The 24,304-nt window shown below is 38.1% G+C and overlaps 1 protein-coding gene across 1 annotated transcript in view; it reads left to right on the top strand.

Annotated features, from left to right (window-relative positions):
• Nucleotides 1–24,304, top strand: part of VWA3B (von Willebrand factor A domain containing 3B) — a 238,457-nt gene that overhangs the window by 168,649 nt on the left and 45,504 nt on the right. The window contains exons 20-21 of the mRNA XM_025353936.1: nt 9,074–9,192; nt 14,895–14,945. Of these exons, the coding sequence (XP_025209721.1) occupies nt 9,074–9,192; nt 14,895–14,945 (170 nt within the window). The remainder of the gene's footprint in view (nt 1–9,073; nt 9,193–14,894; nt 14,946–24,304) is intronic.

Genomic DNA, 24,304 nt, shown 5'->3' with positions numbered 1-24,304 from the left:
GGCAGAGCTGGGTGGCTGGAACCAGTAGGCTGTGTGGCTGGAACACTGCGGATGGGCTCAAGCTCTTTAGAAAGTCAAGTCAATGATGTGGGGCTGAGGGAAAGAAAAATGCCAAGAGTGATGCTCCAGACTCCAGCCTGGAATATTAAGCAGGGGATAAATAAAGGATGAGTAGTGAGGGTCCTGTTCTTCAGGGGGGCATTCTAGTCATCTGCCTCTAGAACACAAAGCCCAGGGGAGGGGATGAACAGTTCTCAAGTGCGTCCCATGGGCACTTGTGCTTGGTGCCTTTTGTGGCATTGTGAGTTCTCAAGACAGCCTGCACGTAGGTGGGCACTGCACAGCACACTTGCCCTCCCTTATTCATAGTAAGAATCACTGTGATGACAGGCATATACTGCCGTGATCTCTGGTCTCACATCCAAAGCACTTTTGTATCTTTGATTCCCTAATATTTTCTCTGACTGGAAACGGAAAGAATAACAGAATAATAATCTCAGATATCTCCTCCTCATGGGATGTGTACCTTTTTGATATACGGACCTTTATGAAAAAGCAGACAAAAAGTAGAGTGGAGTTGAAAAGGAAGCACACTAGAGTCTTACTCCTCTGAGAATCTTAATTGCCTCTTCGTCTTGTGTTCGCGCACGGCCACACCTGTCTGCATAGAGTTGGAAAGCAGTGTCTGGCTTTGTCCCCAGCTCTTTGTTTCATTCATCACTTATGTATGGGCTCTTTCTTCTTCTGGAGCACAATGCCGTTTTGGTTTTCAGTGTTTCCCGGACCAGCCTCAAATCGGTCACCTTGGAAATGAGGCATTGAGCAAAGAGGTTGCCCTAGCAACTCTTCATTACAAGATGCCAAATGGACTCGATAATTTTATCTCAGCTCTTTCAAAAAGATTAACTCATCCCCAAGTCGTATACACAATAAAACTGATTTAGCTACGTAATGAACCTAGAATTTAAAGCTCTTTATTTGCTGGTTGCTTGGAAAAACATTGAAATAATTTGGGAAGATTGGTCTGCACCACTGGAGAGTCTACGTCATCATCCATCATCATCATCGTTATCGTAATGTCTTTTACAGCCTCCCATCAAGGCTTCCTGTGTTGTCCGTCCTTCTCCGGGTTCTGCACGTAGCTTTGTGGCGGGATAGCCTGGATTGGTGCTCCAGCTTTGTCATTTATCCCCGAAGGACCTTGGCAAGCTCCCTAATCTAGTAGGCGATGCACCCTCATCACATACTAGGTTCTGAGTAAAGCATTTGATATCATCAAATACCTCATCTAAAACTTAGAGCGATCTGTGACGTGGCTATTCATCTCACCATTTAGCTGACAAGGAATATTTGGTGCAAAGAGGCTAGGGGTGCTGTCAAATCATGACATTTTGTTGCTTTTAAATATAATAGCAATGAACACAAAATTGTACACTGATAGAAAAGCTTTTTAATTAAAAATTTAAACAGTTATCACAAAACCTACATATGTATATATTCAGTGTATAGAAAAATTAGAAAATGTAGATAAGTGAAAAAGAAAGAAGCAATAGTTATCATCCACCCCATCATCTCCTGGTTTTCTGGCCAGACCTTCTTACTTTCTATATATAGATATCTAGACCGTTTGTTCCTTGCTCTTGTTTTTATCATAATGAAATCAAACCGAACATCCTGTTTTGTACCTGCATTTTTCAACCACCTATCCATGAACATTGTTCCATGCTAGCATATACTTATCTACTATACCAGTTTAAATGCTCAGTGTTTTAATTGAAATATGTTAATTTAAAGTTAAATTGAGAATAGAGTTTTATTTTCTAAAAGTTTAGATTGAAAAACTGTGAGATGTAATTTTTTTTTTTTTTTTTTTTTTTTTTGAGACAGAGTCTTGCTCTGTCGCCCAGACTGGAGTGCAATTGAGCGATCTCAGCTCACTGCAACCTCTGCCTCCCAGATTCAAGCAATTCTCCTGCCTCAGCCTCCCAAGTAGCTGGGGTTACAGGTGTGCACCACCATGCCTGGCTAATTTTTTTGTATTTTTAGTAGAGACGGGGTTTCACCATATTGGCCAAGCTGGTCTTGAACTCCTGACCTTGTGATCCACCCGCCTTGCTCTTCCAAAGTGCTGGGATTACAGGCAAGGGCCACCATGTAATTTACACTGTGGTAACATATTCTTATGGGTTTATGAATGATCTTACTGACACATCATTTGGCCAGCTGTTTTGTAGCCCTGCTTTCATTTTGTTCTATGGAGCCTGCAAGTGTTTCAGTTTGAAAGGCGGACATTTAAGTTTTGGCACTTGGCCATTGGCACAACTGTAATATCTATAAAGCTGTTGCACCTACATTCAAAGATTCCCTGTGTGGGATTTACACAGCTGTTGCATTTCCATTACACACATCCAATCAGAGCCTCTCCTTGGGCAATCTGATAGAAAGCTCTGGGATATTTACTGGAAGAACTGATTTAGTTGAAAAACAGTGAAGCTGGAGAATTCAACCAGGGTTGAACAATAGATAATCACCAGTTTCACGCTAGTTTCTCAATTTCAAAATGCTTTGTGATTGCTTTTAAACACAGCAAGAATGTTGTCAAGTGGAATTCTACCTGTTCTACTTTAACAATCAATAGCTGTGGGCACAGTTCTGTATTCTGTGTTCTCACTTTAGCATATGTTATGAACATTTTTCCTTACAATAGCCATTTTGGGATGAATTTTAGTGATTACACTAACATTCAGTAATATGAATTACTACAGTTTATTTAACTATTCCTCCCAATTGGGAGCAGTTTACTTGGAATTTTAAAGAATGCTCATTTTCCTGTATCTCTTTGCTATCCCTTAGAACAGTTAACAGTAAAACCCCCCCCAAAAAAAAAAAAAATCAAAAAACGCTGCTAAATGGTATTTCAATTTCAATTTCAATTCTTTTATCACTTGTGAATGTTTTCTTATGTAAGCTAAATATATCTCTTAAACTGTTTTTCACATTATTCATATTTTTCGGAAACACCTCTTAAATAGCATAGTTACGTTTTATCCTGTGCCTCAACTACAAAGAATTCAAATTTGGTGGAATCCAAACAATTATGTTCTATAATATGGTAAACTTAAAAAAAAGTTTTGAATCTCAGCCATTAATTTATATATAGTTTTAGTCTTTCATTTATTTAATAAATGATTATTTGGGACATGTTTTGTTCTAGAAACTAGTAATTTTAAAGGGGAATAAAGGATTATAAAGTTTGATGAAGAGGAAAGACATACAACAAAACTGCAATTAAATGCATTTGTCTATAAAGGAGTTGAATAAGAAAACATGTAGAGTGCTCAGTGCCTGGCAGAGATTAAGGATAAGTATTATTATCACTATTGATAATCGCTACTGAGTATAGTGGTTGCTTACAGAGTATTTCATCTCGCAGTGGGGAGAACTGTAACAGAATCAGCCCAAACTGGCCTGTTCATGCATCCCAGCAATTCCTTCTGCCATTATGGTCAGTGACTGTATCTTTTTTTTTTTTTTTGAGACAGAGTCTCGCTCTGTCGCCCAGGCTGGAGTGCAGTGGTGCAATCTTGGTTTCCTGTGAGCTCCACCTCCTGGGTTTACGCTGTTCTTCTGCCTCAGCCTCCCAAGTAGCTGGGACTTCAGGCACCCGCCACCACGCCCGGCTAATATTTTGTGTTTTTAGTAGAGACAGGGTTTCACTGTGTTAGCCAAGATGGTCTCCATCTCCTGACCTTGTGATCCACGCGCCTCGGCCTCCCGAAGTGCTGGGATTACAGGTGTGAGCCACCACGCCCGGCCATGGTCAGTGACTATCTCTCTGCACCCTCCATCCCCATCTCAATCGCTACCTCTGCCTCTCTACTAGTTACAACCTTGTCACACATGGTGTAATTATTCATATCAATTTGATAAGGCTTCTAGGTTAACCTCAAGAGAATTGAATTAAAGTAGGTAATACCTTAATCCTCCCTTTTTTAAATCAAATATTATCCAGAAGAGTCCCTCGTTAGCCAGTTATGCTTGATTTGCATTATAACAGCAATAAGTAAACATTCCCCAAGGTGCCATGATCAGGTGGTTTTATTCCCTCCCAAACAGAGCTCTCAATGTCTTCATTAACCTCAGCTCCCTCCCCACTTGCTTTCTTACAGAAGCTGGGGGTGCCATGATTCTGTCCCCCAGGTCCTTATGAGAATGCCCCTTATGACCTCATAGTGACACTAAATTTGACATCATAAAGAGAACATTTCCCGTGAGCTCCATGCAGCCACCATGTTGTAAAAACTAAGATGTCAGACTCGAAGTGTGGGGTATGACTTTGTCTTTCCCTGGATCTGCATGTGAAGAGGACGGAGAGTGGGTGCACACAAGCCACATCTGAGCTACTGCCACACTGAAGCACCCAATGGCCACGAAAGGCACGAGGTTGAAATCCACAAAAGAGGGAAGTAGAACACTAAACAGTGGGTTTTTCTTAAGTACGTTAAGTCAGGACTCAAACTGATCATGGTAAAATGTTATAATGTTGCTTAGTATTCTGTGGTATTGATTCACAATTGTGCCATACTTGGCAAATTTGGAGAGCTATCTTCAGACTTCTAATGGGGTATTTTTTCCAGGGAGAGAAAAACCTAAAGGACTTTCATGTTGTTGATTGAGACTGATCTTTTTTTTCTTCTAAAAGTTTATGTGACATATAGCTCTATTTCGATAGATGATTTTATTTTTTTAAAATTTCTACAAGCTTCATTCTGTTTTCAAAGTTCAGTCCTCCCACCTTTCAGCCCACTGTCTGGTTCCTTCTCTTTGACAAGAATTGTTTAGAAGCCACATGTGGAATTCATGTGGTTGTTAAGTAGCAAGATTGGACTGTGCAGTTTCTTAACTTTCTTTCTCTTCAGTTTTCTAAATCTTTGCCCATTGTTTGTTTGTTTTAGCCTTTGATGGTTTAATTACCAAATTAAATATACATAGTTTTAAAAAAATGAAACAATACAGTACAAAGTAAAAGTCCTATCTACCTTCTTCGCTTGTCTTGAAATCTCAATTTTTAGAAGTAACCCCTATTGATAGTTTCAAACCTATTTTTTAAATTTTTCCATTATTTTAAAAATAAAGCGTTTCAGATAAAGTTGCAGCCCCCTGTGAAACCCCTTTTTGTTCCACTTTCCATTCCTCCTTTTCCAGAGATAAACCCTAGCATGAGTTTCCATATCTATTTTATTTATTTATTTATTTATTTATTTTGAGACGGAGTCCCATTCTGTTGTCCAAGCTGGAGTACAGTAGTGCAATCTCGGCTCACTGCAACCTCTGACTCCTGGGTTCAAGCGATTCTCTTGCCTCAGCCTCCCAAGCAGCTGGGATTACAGGCACGTGCCACCATGCCTGGCTAATTTTTTTTTGTACTTTTAGTAGAGACAGGGTTTCACCGTGTTGGCCAGGTTGGTCTCAAACTCCTGACCTCAGGTGATCCGCCCGCCTCGGTCTCCCAAAGTCTGGGATTACAGGGGTGAGCCGCCGCGCCCAGCCTATTTTAATATTCCTAATACAAAAGCACTAAAACATTGCCCTACAGGTTTAAAACTTTATAGAAATGGTATTACATTGGAAGCACCATTATGAAACTTACTATTTGTTTTAACATTATGTTTTTGAGATTTTACCTATCTTGATTTATTTTTCCTCCTCTATTTTTCCATTAAGTGCAATACCATTTTTTGTGAATACGAATATATTTGAACTTTTTTTAACCTCTTATTTTTTATGCTTTCTGTTAAATGTCAATTTTCTTCTTTCCTGCCTTTTGTTGGATAAAGCTGTCTATATTCCCTCTTCCCTGCCCCCCGACAGCTTGTGTGCAAACAGTAGATTGTATTTTTATTCCTTTAGTGATCATTTAAAAAGTTTTAATGTACACAACAATTTTTTTTTTTTTTTTTTGAGACAGAGTCTTGCACTGTCACCCAGGCTGGAGTGCAGTGGCGTGATCTTGGCTCACTGAAACCTCCACCTCCTGGGTTTAAGTGATTCTCCTGCCTCAGCCTCCCATGTAGCTTGGATTACAGGCACCTGCCACCTCCTCCAGCTAATTTTTGTATTTTTAGTAGAGACAGGGTTTCACCACGTTGGCCAGGCTGGTCTTGAACTCCTGACCTCAAGTGATCCACCTGCCTCGGCCTCCCAAAGTGCTGGGATTACAGGCATGAGCCACTGCACCTGGCCAACAATTTTTTTAACTGAGTCTCAAGGTATTCTGTATTTTTATTCTCCTCCCAAACACAATGGGGGATTTTAGTACCTTTTAATTAGTCATTAAAAACCTTTCCCCCAAAAATCTTATCACTGTGATTTAGAGTTTCACTTTTGCCTTTAGAACATATACAGTAATCTTTTTCAACTTTTAAGAGTTAAATTTTTTAACAGTTTCAGCTATATGTCCCTTTATATCTAAAAAGCACCTTTAGTTTTCTCTTCACTGTTGAATGATAGTTTAGCTGGATATAAAGGTCTCTGTTAACTGTAAATTCCCCTTAGGAAATAAAGATATTCTTTTCACATATCTATTATCTGATATATATACTACTCCTTTATACAGTCTGTTTTGTTTGAGTTGCTTTTAAGATTTTCTTTTAGATTCAGTATGTTGCAGTCTTATGATGATATGTCTATGTTTGGATTTATTTTTAGTCTTTTGTTGTGGGCTGATTTTTGATCTGAGGACTTATTTCTTTTATTAAACTCTAGAAAACTCAGCTATTGTGGTTTCAAATGCTGATTATCTAACCATCCTTCTATTCTATTCTTTTAAAATGTCTATAGTATATATGGAAGTTTCTCAATCATCAACTAGTTAACTATATTATTTTTGTCCCTCTGTGCTATATTCTGGGGAAAGTCTTCAGTATTATCTATCACCCAGTTCACCAGTTCTTTTTTAAAATTTTGTCTAGCCTAGAATTTATTCTATTAAGATTATTTTTGTTTCAATTACGACGTCTTTTCTTCCAAGATAAATTTTTTTTCTTGTTTTTTTTTTCCCATCCATTTCTTCTTATGGCACTTTAGTAAGTTTTTTTGTACTTTTATATGGCTGTAACATCTTTGAACAACCTAATAATAAATAAACAATTTTAATCATAATTAATTTAAAGTCATTGTTAGAGGGTTCATAAAATTAATTTATTATCATGTGAATTGACATTCTGATTGTTAATTTGCTCATCTATGATTTTGGCATTTTTTGGTGTGTACTTGGGAATTCTAGTATGTTGGCTCATTTTCACAAGATTCTTTAAAAATCTGCCTTTTCTCTTTCTCGTTCTATTTGGCAGTTGCCTAAATCTATGCGCTTGATCCATTCCCCAACCCTCATAGGCGTTTACAGCTCTTGTTCCATGGTGATGTTGTAGATATCACAGATTCAGAGTGCCTTGATTTAGGTCTTGATTGTGAGGCTACATCAGTGTCCTCTCTCGCTAGGCAGGACCTTCTTCTTTCAGGGGTGAGAGACCCTCATACCAGTGCTGACGTCAGGCATTGAGCCTGACATAGGCCTTTGCTTTTCAGAACACTCCTAGTCCCACTAGCTTTCCAGAAGTTAAACTCCCACTGCCCTGCCATCTTTGGACGCACAGCTTACCAAGCCCCCAGCTTCAGCCCTGCCCATATGTTTACATTTCTGCTCAGCTTTTTGTCTCTAGAAATCTATCGGCATGTGTCCTTTTCTTTCTTTTGTTTTCTTTCTTCTGTCTTTCTGTCTTTCTGTCTTTCTGTCTTTCTTTCTTTCTTTCTTTCTTTCTTTCTTTCTTCTTTCTTCTTTCTTTCTTTCTTTTTCTTTCTTTCTCTCCTTCCTTCCTTCCTTCCTTCTTTGTATTATTTTCTTAAACATAGCAACAACAATAACATCATTGTATCATTTTGGAGGCAAGGGGAAACATAAAAGCGTAAACTGTGTCACCTCGATTAAAATTTAAAATTTACTTCTTAAAAATAGTTCCCCACGTTTCTGAAATGCCCACGTGCTCCTCATGGGTGGAATCATTTTGAAGCCATGATAGTATAGCTTGGCATTTTCCTGTTAGGCTTTCTTGCGTTTTAAAAAAATTTTAGTATATGGAATATACCTTTTGGGAACATGCATTTATTCCTTTATCAACAAAGATTTGTTGAGGGCATACTGTGTGCCAGGTACTATTCTAAGTGATAGGAATCCAGAAGTGAACCACACAGAATTTCTTGTCTTATGGAACTTACATTCTGATAGAGAGAGGGAGGTAATATGCAGACAGGTAAACATATAGTTACAGTTACTATTAAGATTAAAGAGGAGTTTGGAAAAACGGTTGAAGGAGGGTTTCAGTTCTAGAGAAGATAAGGGAAGCATCCGTCACGCTGTTTCTCCCTTTGAATACAACTGAAAATCTTGGCCTGAATACGTGGAGAAGCTAACAGTGAACTTTGAAATTGAAAGGGTCCCCCCAAAATTGGGAAAGGAGACCAGAATTTGAAGTTCCACCAAACCAATACATTTTCCATCTTTCCCCACCGGAGCTGCATGGCGTGAAACCAAAGATATCCCAAAACCCAGAAGTAAGTACCAGGTGCAGAGAGAAAGAACTCAAAAAGAAGCCTATTTATTGATCACTAAGCATTCTTTGACATGTATAAGAATCTCTTATCAGAGATCACACCATTGCACTCCAGCCTGGGCTACAAGAGCGAAACTCCATTCTGATTAAAGTTTCCTGAAAACTTTTGGTGGTTGTTGTTTGGGGGGTGTGTGTGTGTGTGTGTGTGTGTGTGTGTGTGTATGTATGTGGTGGTAGTGGTGATTTCTAAAATATATAGTTTTAAACATTGAAAGGTAAAGGTTAGCAATGATATCTCTGATTCTTTTTCTCTGTGATTTACTGTGTTTTCTAATGGTCTACACTTATCGCATATTGACTTTATAGTCAGAGAAAACATATTGTACAGCTATGTAGATATATTTTCGAAGGCACGCGTTAACCTATCAAGTGACACTTTCCTTTCATTTGCCATTGACATGTAGGTGTTCCCTCTGGCACATGTGTGCAACGACACAAATAAGATGACATTAATTAACCCCCAAGGAGCCAAACTCAATATCTACAAGCAAAAAGTGGAACAGGCAATTCAAACCTATGAAAAGTGAGTATTACTCTTGGCTGCTCTTTAATGGATGTGGAATTTATTTTATGGAAGAGGAGACTTCTCTTGTTTTAGTTCAGTTTTTTTTTTTTTTTTTTTTAATGAAGCAGCTATTTAAAAATTGTTCAGGCTGGGTGTGGTAGTTCATGCCTGTAATCCCAGCACTTTGGGAGACTGAGGCAGGAGGCCAGCTTGAGGTCAGGAGTTTGAGACCGACTGGGCAACAATAGGGAGACCTTTTCTCTACAAAAAATTTTAAAAATGATATCACAACACGGTGATTGTAATCAACAATAATTTATTGTACATTTAAAAATAATTAGAAGAGTATAATTGGAGTATTTGTAACACAAAGAAAGGATAAATGCTTGAGGTGATGGATACCCTATTTACCCTGATGTGATTATTATATATCGTATGCCTGTATCAAAATATTTCATGTCACCCACAAATATATACACCTACTGTGTACACACAAAAATAAAAATTCGATTCTGTGATGAAAAATAAATAAATAAATAAATAAATATAGGCTGGGTGTGGCGGTGCACACCTGTAGTCCCAGCTACTTGGGAGGCTGAGAGGGGAGGATTGCTCGAGCCCGGGAGTTGCAGGCTGCAGTGAACTGTGATTGCACCACTGCACTCCAGCCTGGGTGATAGAGTGAGACCTTGTCTAAAAAAAATTGCTCGTAAGGAATATAAACAACAGTGGCAGCAGCTAATGTAGGGGCTTCCTACATGCTAGGCACTGCATCAAGTACTTTACCTGAATATCTTCAACAAGGTTTTAAAGAAACCGTCTTCCCTTTCCAAAATCCATAAAAATCTCATGTTTCCATGAGATCTGTAAAGTTTTCCTTTTAGCGGAATGCATCTGATTATTTTGGCATCTAACATTCTATAAAGTGACTAATAAAACTTGACAGTAATGAGATAATGGAAATAACAGGTTTTTTTTTTTTAATTTTGAAATTACTTTTATCAAGTTCAAGATGATGATCAAGTTGACGACAGTGAAAATCGCCTGTGTGTCCTTGCTGAGACAGGAAACTCTGCTCACAGGCTGGTCCTTGTCCATGCTGTAACCATCTCTCTCCCCAGTCCCCAGCCTTTAATTAATCCTGGGTGCACAAACTTAAACTCCGAGCATTCGGCTTCTTCAGGCCAGCCTGTCCTCGGTTCTGGGAGCTGTGCAGTAGGGTTGTCATTTGCCACCACGTGGGCAGATGAAATAAAGCTCAGGGAAGTTAACGATTGGCCCAGGCCAGCATGTGTTGGTCTGCTGTCGTTTTGCAGTATGTCTGGTATGTGCTCAGTCGAACAAATATAAGGCCTGATCCTGCCTCATGAAGGATCATTCCAACGGCAGGCCTCGCCCCACTGTGCCCATCCCAGGCCTCTCCAAACCCCCTTTAACGTGAGCCTCCATCACCGCCCTCACCCGAGAGTGGAGGCCGCCTTACCAGGCTCCTCAGCAGCCTCCGTGGACTCCTCAGTATTTCTGAATCTTTACCTGAGAGGAAAGAAGAACCAAGGGTTAGTGTTCCTTTGGGAAGCAGGATGGGCTATTCAAGGTTCACCCTTCCCTGTGGTTCGGAGACTTCCAGACAGGCCTTGCCTCCCAGCTCGGCTCCTCTCCCGTTACGCTGCTGTCCCCAGCTGGGTCTTTCATCCTTTCGCACCTCAGCACCGATGACCCTCCTCAGAGACGCCTCTCGGGAGCTCCTCTCCGCGCCCACCCTGCATGTGGCCCTCAGAGCACTCACAGCTTCTGCAGGGGTGGTGGCTTGGTGACCATCTCTGCCCTCTGGGATGTCAGCTCCCAAGACCAGGGCTCAGCCAGCCTTGCCTCGTCCTGTATCCCCTATTCCTAGCAGGTGTCCGTATGTATATGACTATTCAAATTTAATTCAAATTTTATGTAATTCAATTCTTCAAACCCAATCATTCAAAATGCAGTATAACAATACCATTCACATTCTAATGTCGTTTGCTTGAATAATTCAAATATTTGAGTCCTATAATTACCCGGCCTGTGAAAGCCTGATGCAGGGCCACGAGTGAGATCGAGCCGTGCGGTCAGACGGTTCACGGGGGTTTCCTGCTTGGTTCTGACAGCAGCTGTGTTCCAGCGTGTGACAGTCCTGGGCCTCGGATTCCTTGTTCACAGCATCTGTCTCACAGGCCTGTTGTGAGGATTACGTAAATCATATACAAAGAGGAACTGATGTTCATTACTTCCCCCTTCGCTCCTGACTCTGCTGACGCTGAAATAACCATAGGTGCACGGAGCGAAATCGCCATCTGGTTCTTCCCACTGCAATGACCTTTTCCCAAGAATTTCAGGAAAGGTCAGGGACCCCCTTCCCAGGCAAAAGAGAGGCCTCTTTTCTTAGCAGCAAAACCAAAACAAACATAGTCATTTGTCTTCCCTCTTACTTTCAGTGAGTGAATGTGAATCTGGAAAAGCCTTTTAGTACCCTCTAGAGAAATATTGTCACTATATTGTTATTAATTATATTAACTTCAAATTATTAATAACAATTTTAACATGATTGATATTATTTAGTAATTAAGTTATTGATTGAATTGTTATTTGGTATCACTCATTTGATGTTGGTATCAAGTAAATTATTTAACATTGTTATTTAATAATATTAATAGTAACATGAATATTATACAGAACCAAATTTCCTGGTCATTTGCATTCTCTAGTGAACAAATGTCAATTTCTTTTTCCATTTTGCTTCACTTTTCCCAAGATATTCAGAATATGAAAAGTAATTAATGACACATTTACTACCCCCATCCCCAATATAACATTTCTAAGGAGTTTCCCAGCAAAGATAAGCAACATGTAACTTTCAAAACAACCTTCATGTCATCATAAATCCACCTGTTTAGGGATGGCCAGGCAAATGGAAAGCTCACAGTCCTTTGGTCAAAATAATGACACAAACTTATTATTGGGGGTCACACTTAGTGCCCATGCATGGAGTCCTTTCGTCTCATTGTAAGAATCCAGGCGGCAAGTTTGGCTTTGTGTGTCTGAGTATAAGCTTTGAGTGGATATTGCCAGGGCTGGCTGGATTCTGGAGTGACCTTTCTGCTGCTTACTTTCATGGAAAGTCTAAGGCCAAGGTCACAGCTGTCAGATCACAGAAGCAGCATCCGTTCTAGCCTGGCTCAGGGACCATGCTTAGAAACCTCTCCTTACCGTCTCCGATTTGCTGGGCCGGCTGCTCCTCAGCCTTCTGAAGTGTCACTAGTTACAAGTTGCTTTGCAAATGAGTCAACTCTTGGCACAAGCCGATTTGAGAATTAGAGATACAGAAAGTTGGTGAATGCAATCCCTCAGCCAGATTTCACTCTCCTACAAAAAACGAAGAGGGAAACCGTTGTTAGTAAAATCCCTGAATCGTGGGGCTGGACCAGCCGCGGAGAGGCCCTCAGGTCCAGTGCCCGGCCCAAATCCCACAGGGACTCCCGCATCCCACATTCTGACTGGCTTTCCTGCAGGGGCCTCCCTGGTCAGTAGAGCCATTGAAGTATTTTAGCGAAGACGGAAAACAGGGCAATGGTAACAAAGGCTATAAAAATGTGTTCCTGGAAAAATATGTTCTAAAGAAGTGAATTAAAATTAGACACCTGTGCTAGCAAACTGGACACATTTACCAGTGATGACTCAGCATTTCTAAGCCTTGCTTTTCAGAATCTGGAGGGAATAAACATTGAGCTGTTCCGGTCACTGTATGTACGCATCTCTCTTAATCCTCTCAAGGATTCCAAGGACAGGTGGTGTCAGCCTTGTGTTATCAATGAGAAAACAGTTTCCAAAGCTATATAGCACAGGATCACACAGCAGCAAAGTGAGGCCACCAAGGTTTGACCCCAGAGCCCTTACCCACACTCCCGGCCTCCCCACCACACTGCCTCCCCTCTCAACATTTACATTTAAGGGGATTGTGAATGGGGTTTTTGTTTGTTTGTTTTTCAGAAAAGCACACACACACAAAATACCTAAAATGGATACTATAAATCCTTTTAACCAGTCTTGGAAGCCTTAATCATTATTACCTGAATCACATGACTCAAGAAAGCCAATTTCCAAATAGGCCCCAAAGAACAAAACCTCTCAAGTGAGACAGGAGCACTGAGCTGGCTTATTTCCCTCTTCCCTACTCTTTTTCTGTCACTTACAGCACACTTACCTGGATCAGACACAATTGATGTGCTGTGTACACACTAGCTCAGGTCCCCATGGTGACACTAGGAGTGGAGCGGTACTATTACTATCCCCCCTTTACCGAGAAGTTGGGCACTGGCCCCGAGCCTCACGGCAAGAAGGAGAAGCAGCCGACTGAGCTTTGGGCCCTGGCATTGTGGCTCCTGAGTCCACCCTCTTCACCACCATGCAGACGCCCTTTCTGTGTTCTCACCAGGCTCACGATGGGAGGGCAGGACAGGAGAATGCGGCCACCTGAAATGTGTCCTCTGAGCCCTGTCCCGCCGATGCTGGGTCTCGTGGTTAGAAGAATGCCTTCTGAAGGGCAGCAGCATTCTCCTACCTCGTTGTATGGAAGCAGTGTTTTTGTTTTTTGTTTTTTGTTTTTTTTCAGACGGAATCTCGCTCTGTCACCCAGGCTGGAGTGCAGTGGCGTGACCTCGGCTCACTGCAACCTCCTCCTCCTGGGTTCAAGCTATTCTCCTGCCCCAGCCTCCAGAGTAGCTGGGAGTACAGTTGGCCGCCACCATGCCCAGCTAATTTTTGTATTTTTTTTTTTTTCAGTAGAGACAGGGTTTCACCATGTTGGCCAGGCTGGTCTCGAACTCCTGACCTCAGCTGATCCGCCCGTCTCGGCCTCCCAAAGTGCTGGGATTACAGGCGTGAGCCACTGTGCCCGGCCGGAGGCAGTATTTTTTAATGGAACATCAGCTCACAACCCCCGGAGCCAGTGTTCTGTGCCCTGCAGCTCAGAAAGCTTGCTTTCGGGTGATGATGTCCTGACACAATGACACAGAACTGGACTGGGACTCTGAAGAAGCAACACTGATTAGTAGCCGAAAGAGCAGCTATAGCTACCCTGTAGGAACCACTAGCTCCAACCTCCTTCTTTGCTCTCAGGTCGACAGCTTCCCTCTGAAAACGTGATCAGTCTCAGCACCGCCAGCCAGCAGCTGTGGGTGAGCAAGGTGCTTCATCCAGCTGCCCCTCCCGGCAGCCTCCTTTGGAAAACAAGGCCGCCAGGCCGCTTGATCTCTAAAGTGTGTCCAATCCCATTGTTTATGACCCTTTTAACCTCTTTTGATCTGAGAATCCAGGCGGAAGAGTGTCTACAGAAAGCGAACTAAAGAACCCAGTTATGTTTCCATAAGAAGAAAAACGGTGGGTGTTTAGAAACGGTTTAAAACAGAGATAACGAAGACCAGTTTGTCAATTGCCTTTACTCAGTCTGAGTTTTACCTGACTGAGCTGGGGACTGAGCCCTCCTTTAATATTTGACACGATTGCCACAAAACCATGAGGCTGCTGCAGTGGTGCTGAGGTGACACATCCAGTGTCTGTAAGCACCTGACAGTGGCCTGGCTCAGTGGAGGTGATGCTTAGATGGGCTCCCACTACAGTGCCTGGGGTCAGCCTTTGGCCATGAAATGAAGTATTGCTACTAAATTATTGTTGACTTTTTTTTTTTTTAACAGGCGCTTGAATAAAATTGTTTGGCGAGCATTATCTCAAGAGGAAAAAGAAAAGTAAGCCATTCCATTACCTCCTCACTTTTTTTTTTTTTTTTTTTTTTGGTGAAATTCACGTAACCTAAAATTAACCATTTTAAAGTGTACAACCCAGAGGTGTTTAAAATATTCAAACTATTCTGCAAACCACTACCTTTTTCTAGTTTCAAAACTTTTTCATTTCCCCAGAAAAACACTTTGTACCCATAAATTTGTCACTCCCCATTCCTGTCTCCCCCTTTTCTGGGTTACCACGAGTCTGTTTCCCGTCTCTGATTTTGGCTACTCTGGATATGTCATATGAAGGGAATCATACAGCATGTGACCTTTTGTGTCTGGCAGCTTTTACTTAGTTAATGGAAAAACCTTATGTTTTCAAGGTCCACCCAGGTATCAGTACTACATGTGTATATATACATCACGTTGGTCTGCCCATTCTTCCACTGACGGGCATTTGGGTGGTTTCTGCCTTTTTGCTGTCATGAGTAATGTTGCCATATGCATCTGTGTAGAAGTTTCTTTGTGGACATATGTTTTCATTGCTCTTGGGTATACACCTAGCAGTGAATTTACTTGTCACGTGGCAATTCTATGCTTAACTTTTTGAGGAACCACCAAACTGTTTTCCACAGTGGCTATGCCATTTTTAAAACATATCTATTTTTATTGACCTATAATAATTGTAAATATTTTAGGGTACATGTGATATTTTGACACTTGCACACATGTAATGATCAAATCAGGGTGTTTAGGCTATTACCTCAAACATTTATTATCCCTTTGTGTTGGGAACGTTTTAAGTTGTTTCTTTCAGCTATTTTGAAATACGCAATAAATTATTGTTAACTCTGGTCACCCTACTGTGTCATCAAGTGCTACGACTTCTTCCTTCTACCTAACTGTATGTTTGTATTCATCAACCAACCTCTCTTCATCTCCCCCGCCACCACACACACTCTTCCCTGCCTCTGGTAACTATGATTCTATTTTCTGCCTCCATAAGATCAACTTTTTTTTTTTTTTTTGGCTCCTACAGATGGGTGAGAACTATTTGTCTTTCCATGCCCGGCTTATCTCACTTAATGTCATGACCTCCAGTTCCATCCACGTTGCTGCAAATGATAGGATTGTGTTCCTTTTTTGGCTGAATAGTATTCCACTGTGTATATATACCACATTTTCTTTATCCATCCATCCATTGATGGACACTTAGGTTGATTCCATATCTTGCTGCAATAAACAAGAGGGTGCAGGTGTCCCTATGATACATACTGATTTACTATCTTTGGATAACTGTCCAGTAATGAGATGGCTGGATCATGTGGTAGGTTCTTATTGCTCCACATCCTCACGAATACTTGACATTTTCCTTTTTTTTTTTTTTTTTTTAAGTCATCCTCATGGGTGTGAAAGGCTATTCTATTGTGGTTTTGATACACATTTTCTTAATGACCAATGACGTTAAACATCGTTTCATGTGCTTGTTGTCCATTTGTATATCTTCTCTGGAGAAATGTTTATTCAAGTTCTTTGTCCATTTTCAAATTGGGTTGCGTTTTTGTTGTATAACTTCTGAGGATGAAGATGCTATGGGTTATCTTTTCACATTCTTCATGATGTCCTTGGATGTCCAGAAGTTTTAGGAAGTGAATGCATCTTTTTTTTCTTTTGTTTGTGTTTCTGGTGTCAAATCTAGGAATCCATTGCCAAATACAAAGTCATGAGCATTTATCCTTTTGTTTTCTTCTAATACGTGTATAGTTTTAGGTCTCACATCTGGGCTTTTGATCCATTTTTGAGTGAATTTTTCCATCTGGCGTGAAGTAGGGTTCCAGCTTCATTCTTCTTCATGTAAATATCCAGTTTATCCAGCACTATTTATTTAAGAGACTATATCTTTCCCTTTGAATGGTTTTGGCACTCTTGTCGAAAGTCATCTGATCATAAATGTTTGGGTTTATTTCTAGACTCTCTATTCCACTGGTCTGTATATGACTGTCTTTATGCAAGTTGACACTGTTTTAATTACTGTAGATTTGTATTAAGTTTTGAAATTAGGAAGTATGAGTCCTTCAACTTTGTTCTTCTATTTCAAAATTGTTTGGGCTATTCAGGGCCCCTTGAAGTTTTGTATAAATTTGAGGATTGGCTTTTCTGTTTCTGAAAAAAAAAATTGGAATTTTTATAGGCATTATATTTAATCTAAAGATTGCTTTGAAGAGTATTACCATTTTAACAATATTGTCTTCCAGTCAATGAACATAGGATGTCTTTCCATTTATTTAGTGGGAGTTTAATTCCTTCAGCAATGTTATATAGTTTTCAGTATACATGCCTTTCACATCCTCTGTTATTTTGTTCTTTTGGGTGCTATTATAAATGGGATTGTTTTCTTAACGTCATTTTCAGATTGTTCATTGCTGGTACATAAAAACATAGCTGAATTTTGTATTTGACCTCGTACCTTGCGACTTTGCTGAATTTATTGATACTAGTGGCTTTGTGTGGAATCTATGGAGTTTTCTATATATAGAAACATGTCATCTGCAAGTAGAAATAATTTTACTTCTTTCTTTCTAATTTGGATGCCTTTTGTTTCTTTTTCTTACCTAATTGATCTAGCTAGTACTTCTAGAACAACATTGAATGGCAGTGGTGATAGGGGACATGCTTGTCTTGTTCCCAATACCAGTGAGAAAGCAAGGAAATTCCCTATATTCCTAGTTTTCTGATTGTTTTTATCATGAAAAGTGTGTGTTAAATTTTGTCAGGTGCTTTTTCTGTATATATTGAGATGATCATGTTTTTTTTCCCTTTGCTCTACTAATGTGATGTATTAAATCATTTGATTTTCTTAAGTTGAACCACTCCTGCATTTCTGGCATAAATCCTACTTAGTCATAGTGTATAATCCTTTTAATGTTCTGTTGGATTTGATTTGCTAGTGTTTTATTAAGAATATTTATGTCCATATTTATAAAGAAAATGGTCTTTTGCTAGTATTTTATTAAGAATATTTATGTCCATATTTATAAAGAAAATGGTCTGTAGTTTTCTTTGGCATGTTTGTCTGGCCTTGGTATCAGGGTAATTCTCTTCTTGTTGACTGTTAAGAAGTATTCCCTCATCCATTTTTTGAAAGAGTTTGAGCAGTATTGTTGTTAATTGTTTGGTAGAATTCATCAATGAAGGCAACTGCTTCTTAACTTCCCTTTGTTGGGGGGGGGGGATTTTGTTTTCTTATGCAAAGTATTTAATTGTTATATTGGCTGTTGAGATTATCTATTTCTTCTTGAGTCATTTTGGTAATCTGTTTCTAGGAATTTGCGGATTTCATCTAGATTATCTATTTTTGGCATAGAACTATTCATGGTATTCGCTATAATTCTTTTGATTTTTGTAAGCTGAATTAGTAATGTGCCTGCTTTCACTTCTGATAGTAGTAATTATGTGGTTTTTTCCTTTCAGTCAATCTAGCTGAAGATTTGTCAATTTTGTTGATATTCTTAAGGAACATGCTTTTAATTTTGTCGATTCTCTCAATTGTTTTTCTATTCTATAATTTGTTTTTAAGTGCTCTCTTTATTATTTCCTTCCTCTGCTGGCTTTCAGTTTAGTTTTCTCTCCTTTTTCTAGGTCCTTAAGATGTAAATTTAGGTTGTTGATTTGAGAGCTATCTTTTAATGAGGAATTTACAGTCATAAAACTTCTTCTGAGCACTGGCTTTGCTGCGCCCATAAGTTTGGGTGTGTTATGTTTTCATTTTCATTTATCTCATATTGCTTTCTAATTTCTCTAGTAATTTCTTCTTTGGCCTGTTGGTTGTTTGAATGTGGTGTTTAATTTCTATGCATTTTCCATTTTTCCAGTTTTCCCTTCATTGTTACTCTAGCTTTATTCCATTGTGGGCAGAAAATATACTTTATGTGATTTTGACCTTTTAAATATCTTGAGAATTGCTGTGGTTAACATATGGTCTATCCCAGAAAATGTTAAATGTGCACTTAATGTATATTCTGATGTTGCTGGATGGGGTGTTTTGGATATGTTTGTTAGGTCTAGTTCATTTATAGTGTTTTCTAGTCCTCTATTTCTTATACATTTTCTGTCTAGATGTTTTATCCATTATCTAAAGTGAGGCATTGAAGTCTCCAACTATTTTTACACAGTTGGCCCTCCATATATGTGGGATCTGCATCCATAATTCAGCCAACCATGCATAAAAAATATTTTTAAAAACAGAAAAATAATAATACAACAATAAAAATACAAGTAAAAATAAGTATAGTATAACAACTATTTACATAGCATTTACATTGTATTTGGTATTATAAATAATCTAGAAATGATTTAAAGTGTACAGAAGGATGTGTGTAGGTTATATGCAAATATGACACTATTTTATTTAAGAGGCTTGAGCATCTGTGGATTTTGGCTTCCATAGGGGGTACTAGAACCAATCCCCCATGGGTACCAAGACATAACTATACGTAACTGTGTATGCCTCCCTGTGATTCTGTCAGTATTTACTTCACACATTTTAAGCCTCAGTATGCATGTGTGTTTCTAGTTTTCATATCTGCTTGATGATTTGAGACTTTTAGCAATATAAGATGTTACCTTTTGTCTCTTGTAACAATGTATAACAAATCTATTTTGCTGGTGATATTATAGCCACTCCAACTCTCTTTGGTTACTATTTCCATGGAATATCTTTTTTCATCCTTTCACTTTTAACCTATTTGTGTCTTTAGGTCTAAAGTGAATCTCTTTTTAAGCAGCATATAGTTGGATCATTATTTTCCTCATTCTGCCAGTCTTTCTGTTTTAATTGGTGAGTTTAATCTATTGACATTTACAGTGATTACTGATAATGAAAAATTTACTTCTGCCGTTGTGCTATTTGTTTTGCATGTCAAATTTTTTGTTCCTCAATTTCTCCAATATTTGTGTCTTTTATTTTTGATTTGTTCTAATGGGTCATTGTGATCGCTCTTTATTTCCTTTTCTGTATACTTTTTAATTATTTTCTTAGTGGTTACCATGGGAATTATAGTTAACCTCCTACATTTATAACAATCTTGTTTGAATTGATATGAAGTTAGTTTTAGTAGCCAACATTAACTGTTCCTATTCAGCTTCAACCTCCTCTATGTAGTTATTGTCACAAATTATATCATTTACATTGTGTGCCCATTAACATTGATTTATAATTATTATTTTATGCATTTGCCTCTTAAATAATAAAGAAAACAACAAAATGAGTTACATACCAAACATACAAGAATACTAGTGTTTGTATTTACCTATGTAGTTATCTTTACTAGTCCTGTTTATTTCATCATGTGTCTTGGAATTATCTTCTGTATCCTTTCACTTCAACATGAAGAGCTCTTTATAGCATTCCTTTTAGGACAAGTCTACTAGTAACAAACTCTCTTACCTTTTATTTATCTGGAAATGTCTTAATCTTGTCTTCATTTTTGATGAATAGTGTTACCAGATACAGAATTCTTGACTGATATTATTTTTTCTTTTTTTTCAGCACATTAAATATATCACCCTGTTGCCTTCTGGCTTCCATAGTTGATGATGTGAAATCAACTGTTAATCTTAAGGAAGAGTCCTTATTTATGACAAGTCACTTTTGTCTTATTCCTTTCAAGATTCTCTCTTTGCCCTTCAGTAGTTTAATTATAATGTGTGTTGGTGTGACTCTCTTTGAGTTTATCCAGCTGGAAGTTTTCTGAACTTCATGAATCCTTCTCCACATCTTTGGCAACACTTATTTTCTAATTTTTTTTTGTTTTTGTAGTGACCATCCTAATGGATATGATGGATATCTCATAGTGGTTTTGATTTGCATTTCTCTAATTATTTTTTTATGTGATTCCTGGACATTTGTATGTCTTCTTCAGGGAAATGTCTAGTCAAGCCCTTTATCCATTTTTAAACTGGGTTATGTTGTTGTTGAGTTGTAGGAGTTCTTTATATATCCTGGACATTAATCCATTCTCAGGTTTATGATTTGCATACACTTTCTTCCATATTTTAGGTTCCTGTTTCACTCTGTTGATGTGCAGCTATTTTCTTTGATGCACAAAAGTTTTTAAGTTTAATATAGTCCCATTTGTCTATTTTTGCTTTTGTTGCCTACACTTTTGGTGTCATATCCAAAAAAGCTTGCCAAATTTGGTATAATGAAGCTTTACCCCTGTTTTCTTCTAGGAGTTTTATAGGCTTGGATATTTAATCTGTTTGAGTTAGTTTTTATATATGTTTTAAACCAAGAGTCCAACTTCATTTGCATATGGATAGCCAGTTTCCCCAGAATCACTTCTTGGAGAGACTGTCATTTTTCCATTGTGTAGTCTTGGCACCCTTGTCAAAAATCACTTGACAAGATCACATGAGAGCTTATTTATGGACTCTTTATTCAGTTCCAGTATTCAGTGTGTCTGTCTTTGGGCCAGTGCCACTGCATTGATTACACTACAGACAGTACACTGTTTTGATTATTGTAGCTTTGTAATATGTTTTGATATCTGGAAGTATGAGGCCTCCAACTCTGTTCTTTCTCAAGATTGTTTTGGCTATTCAGGATCTGTTGAAATTCCATATAAATTTTAGGATTTTTTTTTGTATTTATACAAAAAATACCATTGGGATTTTGATAGGGATTGCATAGAATTGTACATCACTTTGGGTAGTATGGACATTTTAACAATTAAGTCTTTCAATCCATGAACACAAAATGTCTTTTTTATTTATTTGTGTCATCTTTAATTTCTTTCAGCAATGTTTTGTAGTTTTCAGTGTACAAATCTTTCACTTCCTTAAAATTATTCCTAATTTATTCTTTTTGATGCTATCGTAGATGGGATTATTCTCTTAATTCCTTATCTGATTTTTCATTGTTAGTGTATAGAAAGGCAACTGATTTTGTTTGTTGATTTTATATCCTTTAAGTTTGCTGAATTTATTAGTTCTAACAGTATTTGTAGAATCTTTAGGGTTTTTCTACATGGAAAATCATGTCCTCTGCAGAGATAATTTTACTTCTTCTTTTCTAATTTGGATGTTGTTCCTTTTTTTTTCTTGCCTAATTTCTCTAAGACTTCCAGTACTATGTTAAATAAAGGGAGAAGAGTGGACATTGTTGCCTTATTCCTGATCTTAGAGGAAAAGCTTTCAATCTTTCATTATTAAGTATGATAGTAGCTGTAAGCTTCATTATGTTGATGTAGTTTCTTTCTATTCCTAGTTTGCTGAGTGTTTTTATCATGAAAGGATGTTGACTTTTGTCAAATGATTTTTCTGCATCACTTGAGATAATCATGTGGGGTTTGTCCTTCATTTTGTTAATGTGGTATATTACATTAATTTTCATATGTTGAACCATCCTTGCATTCCAGGAATGAAGCCCATTTTTTTCATGGTGATTATCTTTTTAACGTGCTGTTTAATTCAGTTTGCTACTATTTTGTTGAGGATTTTTGCATCACTGTTCATCAGGGACATTGGTCTGTAGTTTCTTTTTCCTTGTAGTATCTCTGTCTGGTTATGGTATCAGTGTAATTTCTGTCTCATAAAATGAGTTAGGAGTATTTCTCCCTTTTCAATCTTTTGAAAGAGGTTTGAGGAGAATTGTTATTAATTATTTCATTGTTTGGCAGAATTCTCCAGTTAAGCCATGTGGTACTGGGCTTTTATTTGTTAGGAGGTTTTTGACTATTAATTTGATCTCCTTACTAGTTATAGATCTATTCAGTTTATTTATTTATGATTCAGTCTTAGTAGGCAGTATGTTTCTAGGAATTTATCCATTTCTTCTTGGTTATGCAATTTGTCGGTATAATATTGTTCATAGTAGTCTCATAATCCTTTTAATTTCTGTGTCATCAGTTGTAATGTTTCCAGTTTCATTTCTGATTTTAGTTATTTGAGTCTTCTCTCTTTTTTCTTGGTTAGTCTAGCTAAGAATTTGTCAATTTTGTTGGTCTTTTCAAAAAAAACAATCTTTCTTTCATTGATATTTTTTCTGTTGTTTTTCTATACTCTATTTTTAATCTTTATTATTTTATTCCCTCTACTAACTTGGGCTTTCATTTGTTATTTTCCTAGTTCCTTGAAAAGTAAAGTTAAATTGTTAATTTGGGACCTTCCTCCTTTTAAAATGTGTTTGCCACTATAAACTTCCTTCTTAGTACTGCCTTCACTGCATCTCATACATTTTGATATGTTGTGGTTTTTTTCCTTTATTTATCTCAAGATATCTTCCAATTTCCCTTGTGATTTCTTCTTTGACACACTGGTTGTTTAAGAATATGTGACTTAATTTTTATATATTTGTGGATTTTCCAGTTTTCCTTTTGTTATTATTTCTAGCTTCATTTCATTTTGTTCAGAAAAAATACTTTGCTTTCAACTTTCTTTTTTTTAAATATTTGTTTTGTGGCCTAACATTCAGTGTATTCTGGAGAATATTCCATATGTACTTGAGAAGAATGTGTATTCTGCTGTTGTTTGGTGAAGTGTTCTCCATATGTTGGTTAGGCCCAATTGATCTGTGTTGTTCAGGTCCTCTGTTTCATTATTGATCTTCTGTATAGTTGTTCTGTCCTTTATTGAAAGCAGAGCATGAAGTCTCCTGCTAATACTGGGTTGCTGTCTATTTCTTCAATTCTATCAAAGTTTGTGTTATGCATTTGAGAGCTCTGATGCCAGGTGCACACATATTTATAACTGTTATATCCTCTTAGTGGATTGGCCCTTTTACCATTATATGCTATTCTTCATCTGTTATAACAACTTATGACTTAAAATCTATTCTTTAAGTTCACTGATTCTTTCTTCTGCTTAATCACATCTGCTGTTGAATCCCTCTAGTGAAGTTTTCAATTCAGTTATAATATTCTTCAGCTCTAGAATTTCTATTTGGTTCTTTTTTATAGTTTCTGTCTCTTTGTTGACATTCTCATTTTGTTCATGCATCACTTTTCTAAGTTGTATTTGTTGTCTCTGTTTTCTTTTAGCTCATTGAGCATCATTAACATTGTTGTTTTGAATTGTTTGTCAGGTAATTAATGTATCTCCATTTCTTTAGGACCAATTTCTAAAGATTTATTGTGTTCCTTTGATTGGGCCATTTCCCCATATCTTTGTGTGCTTTTCCCTATATTTTGTATGCCTTATGATATTTAGTTGATAATATGACATTTGAAAAAACAGCTATCTCATCCGATTTTCACAAACTGGCCTCTTACAGGTGAAGGGCTTCACCAGTTATCCCAGCTAGAGATGTGGGGGAATCTCTGAAACCTTTTCTGGGAATGTGTCTTCTCTGGGCTTGTGTGTGTAATTTCCCAGTGAAAAAG

The sequence above is a fragment of the Theropithecus gelada genome, chromosome 13 (assembly GCF_003255815.1).
Source record: "Theropithecus gelada isolate Dixy chromosome 13, Tgel_1.0, whole genome shotgun sequence".
Taxonomy (NCBI): Eukaryota; Metazoa; Chordata; class Mammalia; order Primates; family Cercopithecidae; genus Theropithecus; species Theropithecus gelada.
This window is presented reverse-complemented; position numbering and strand designations above follow the sequence as displayed.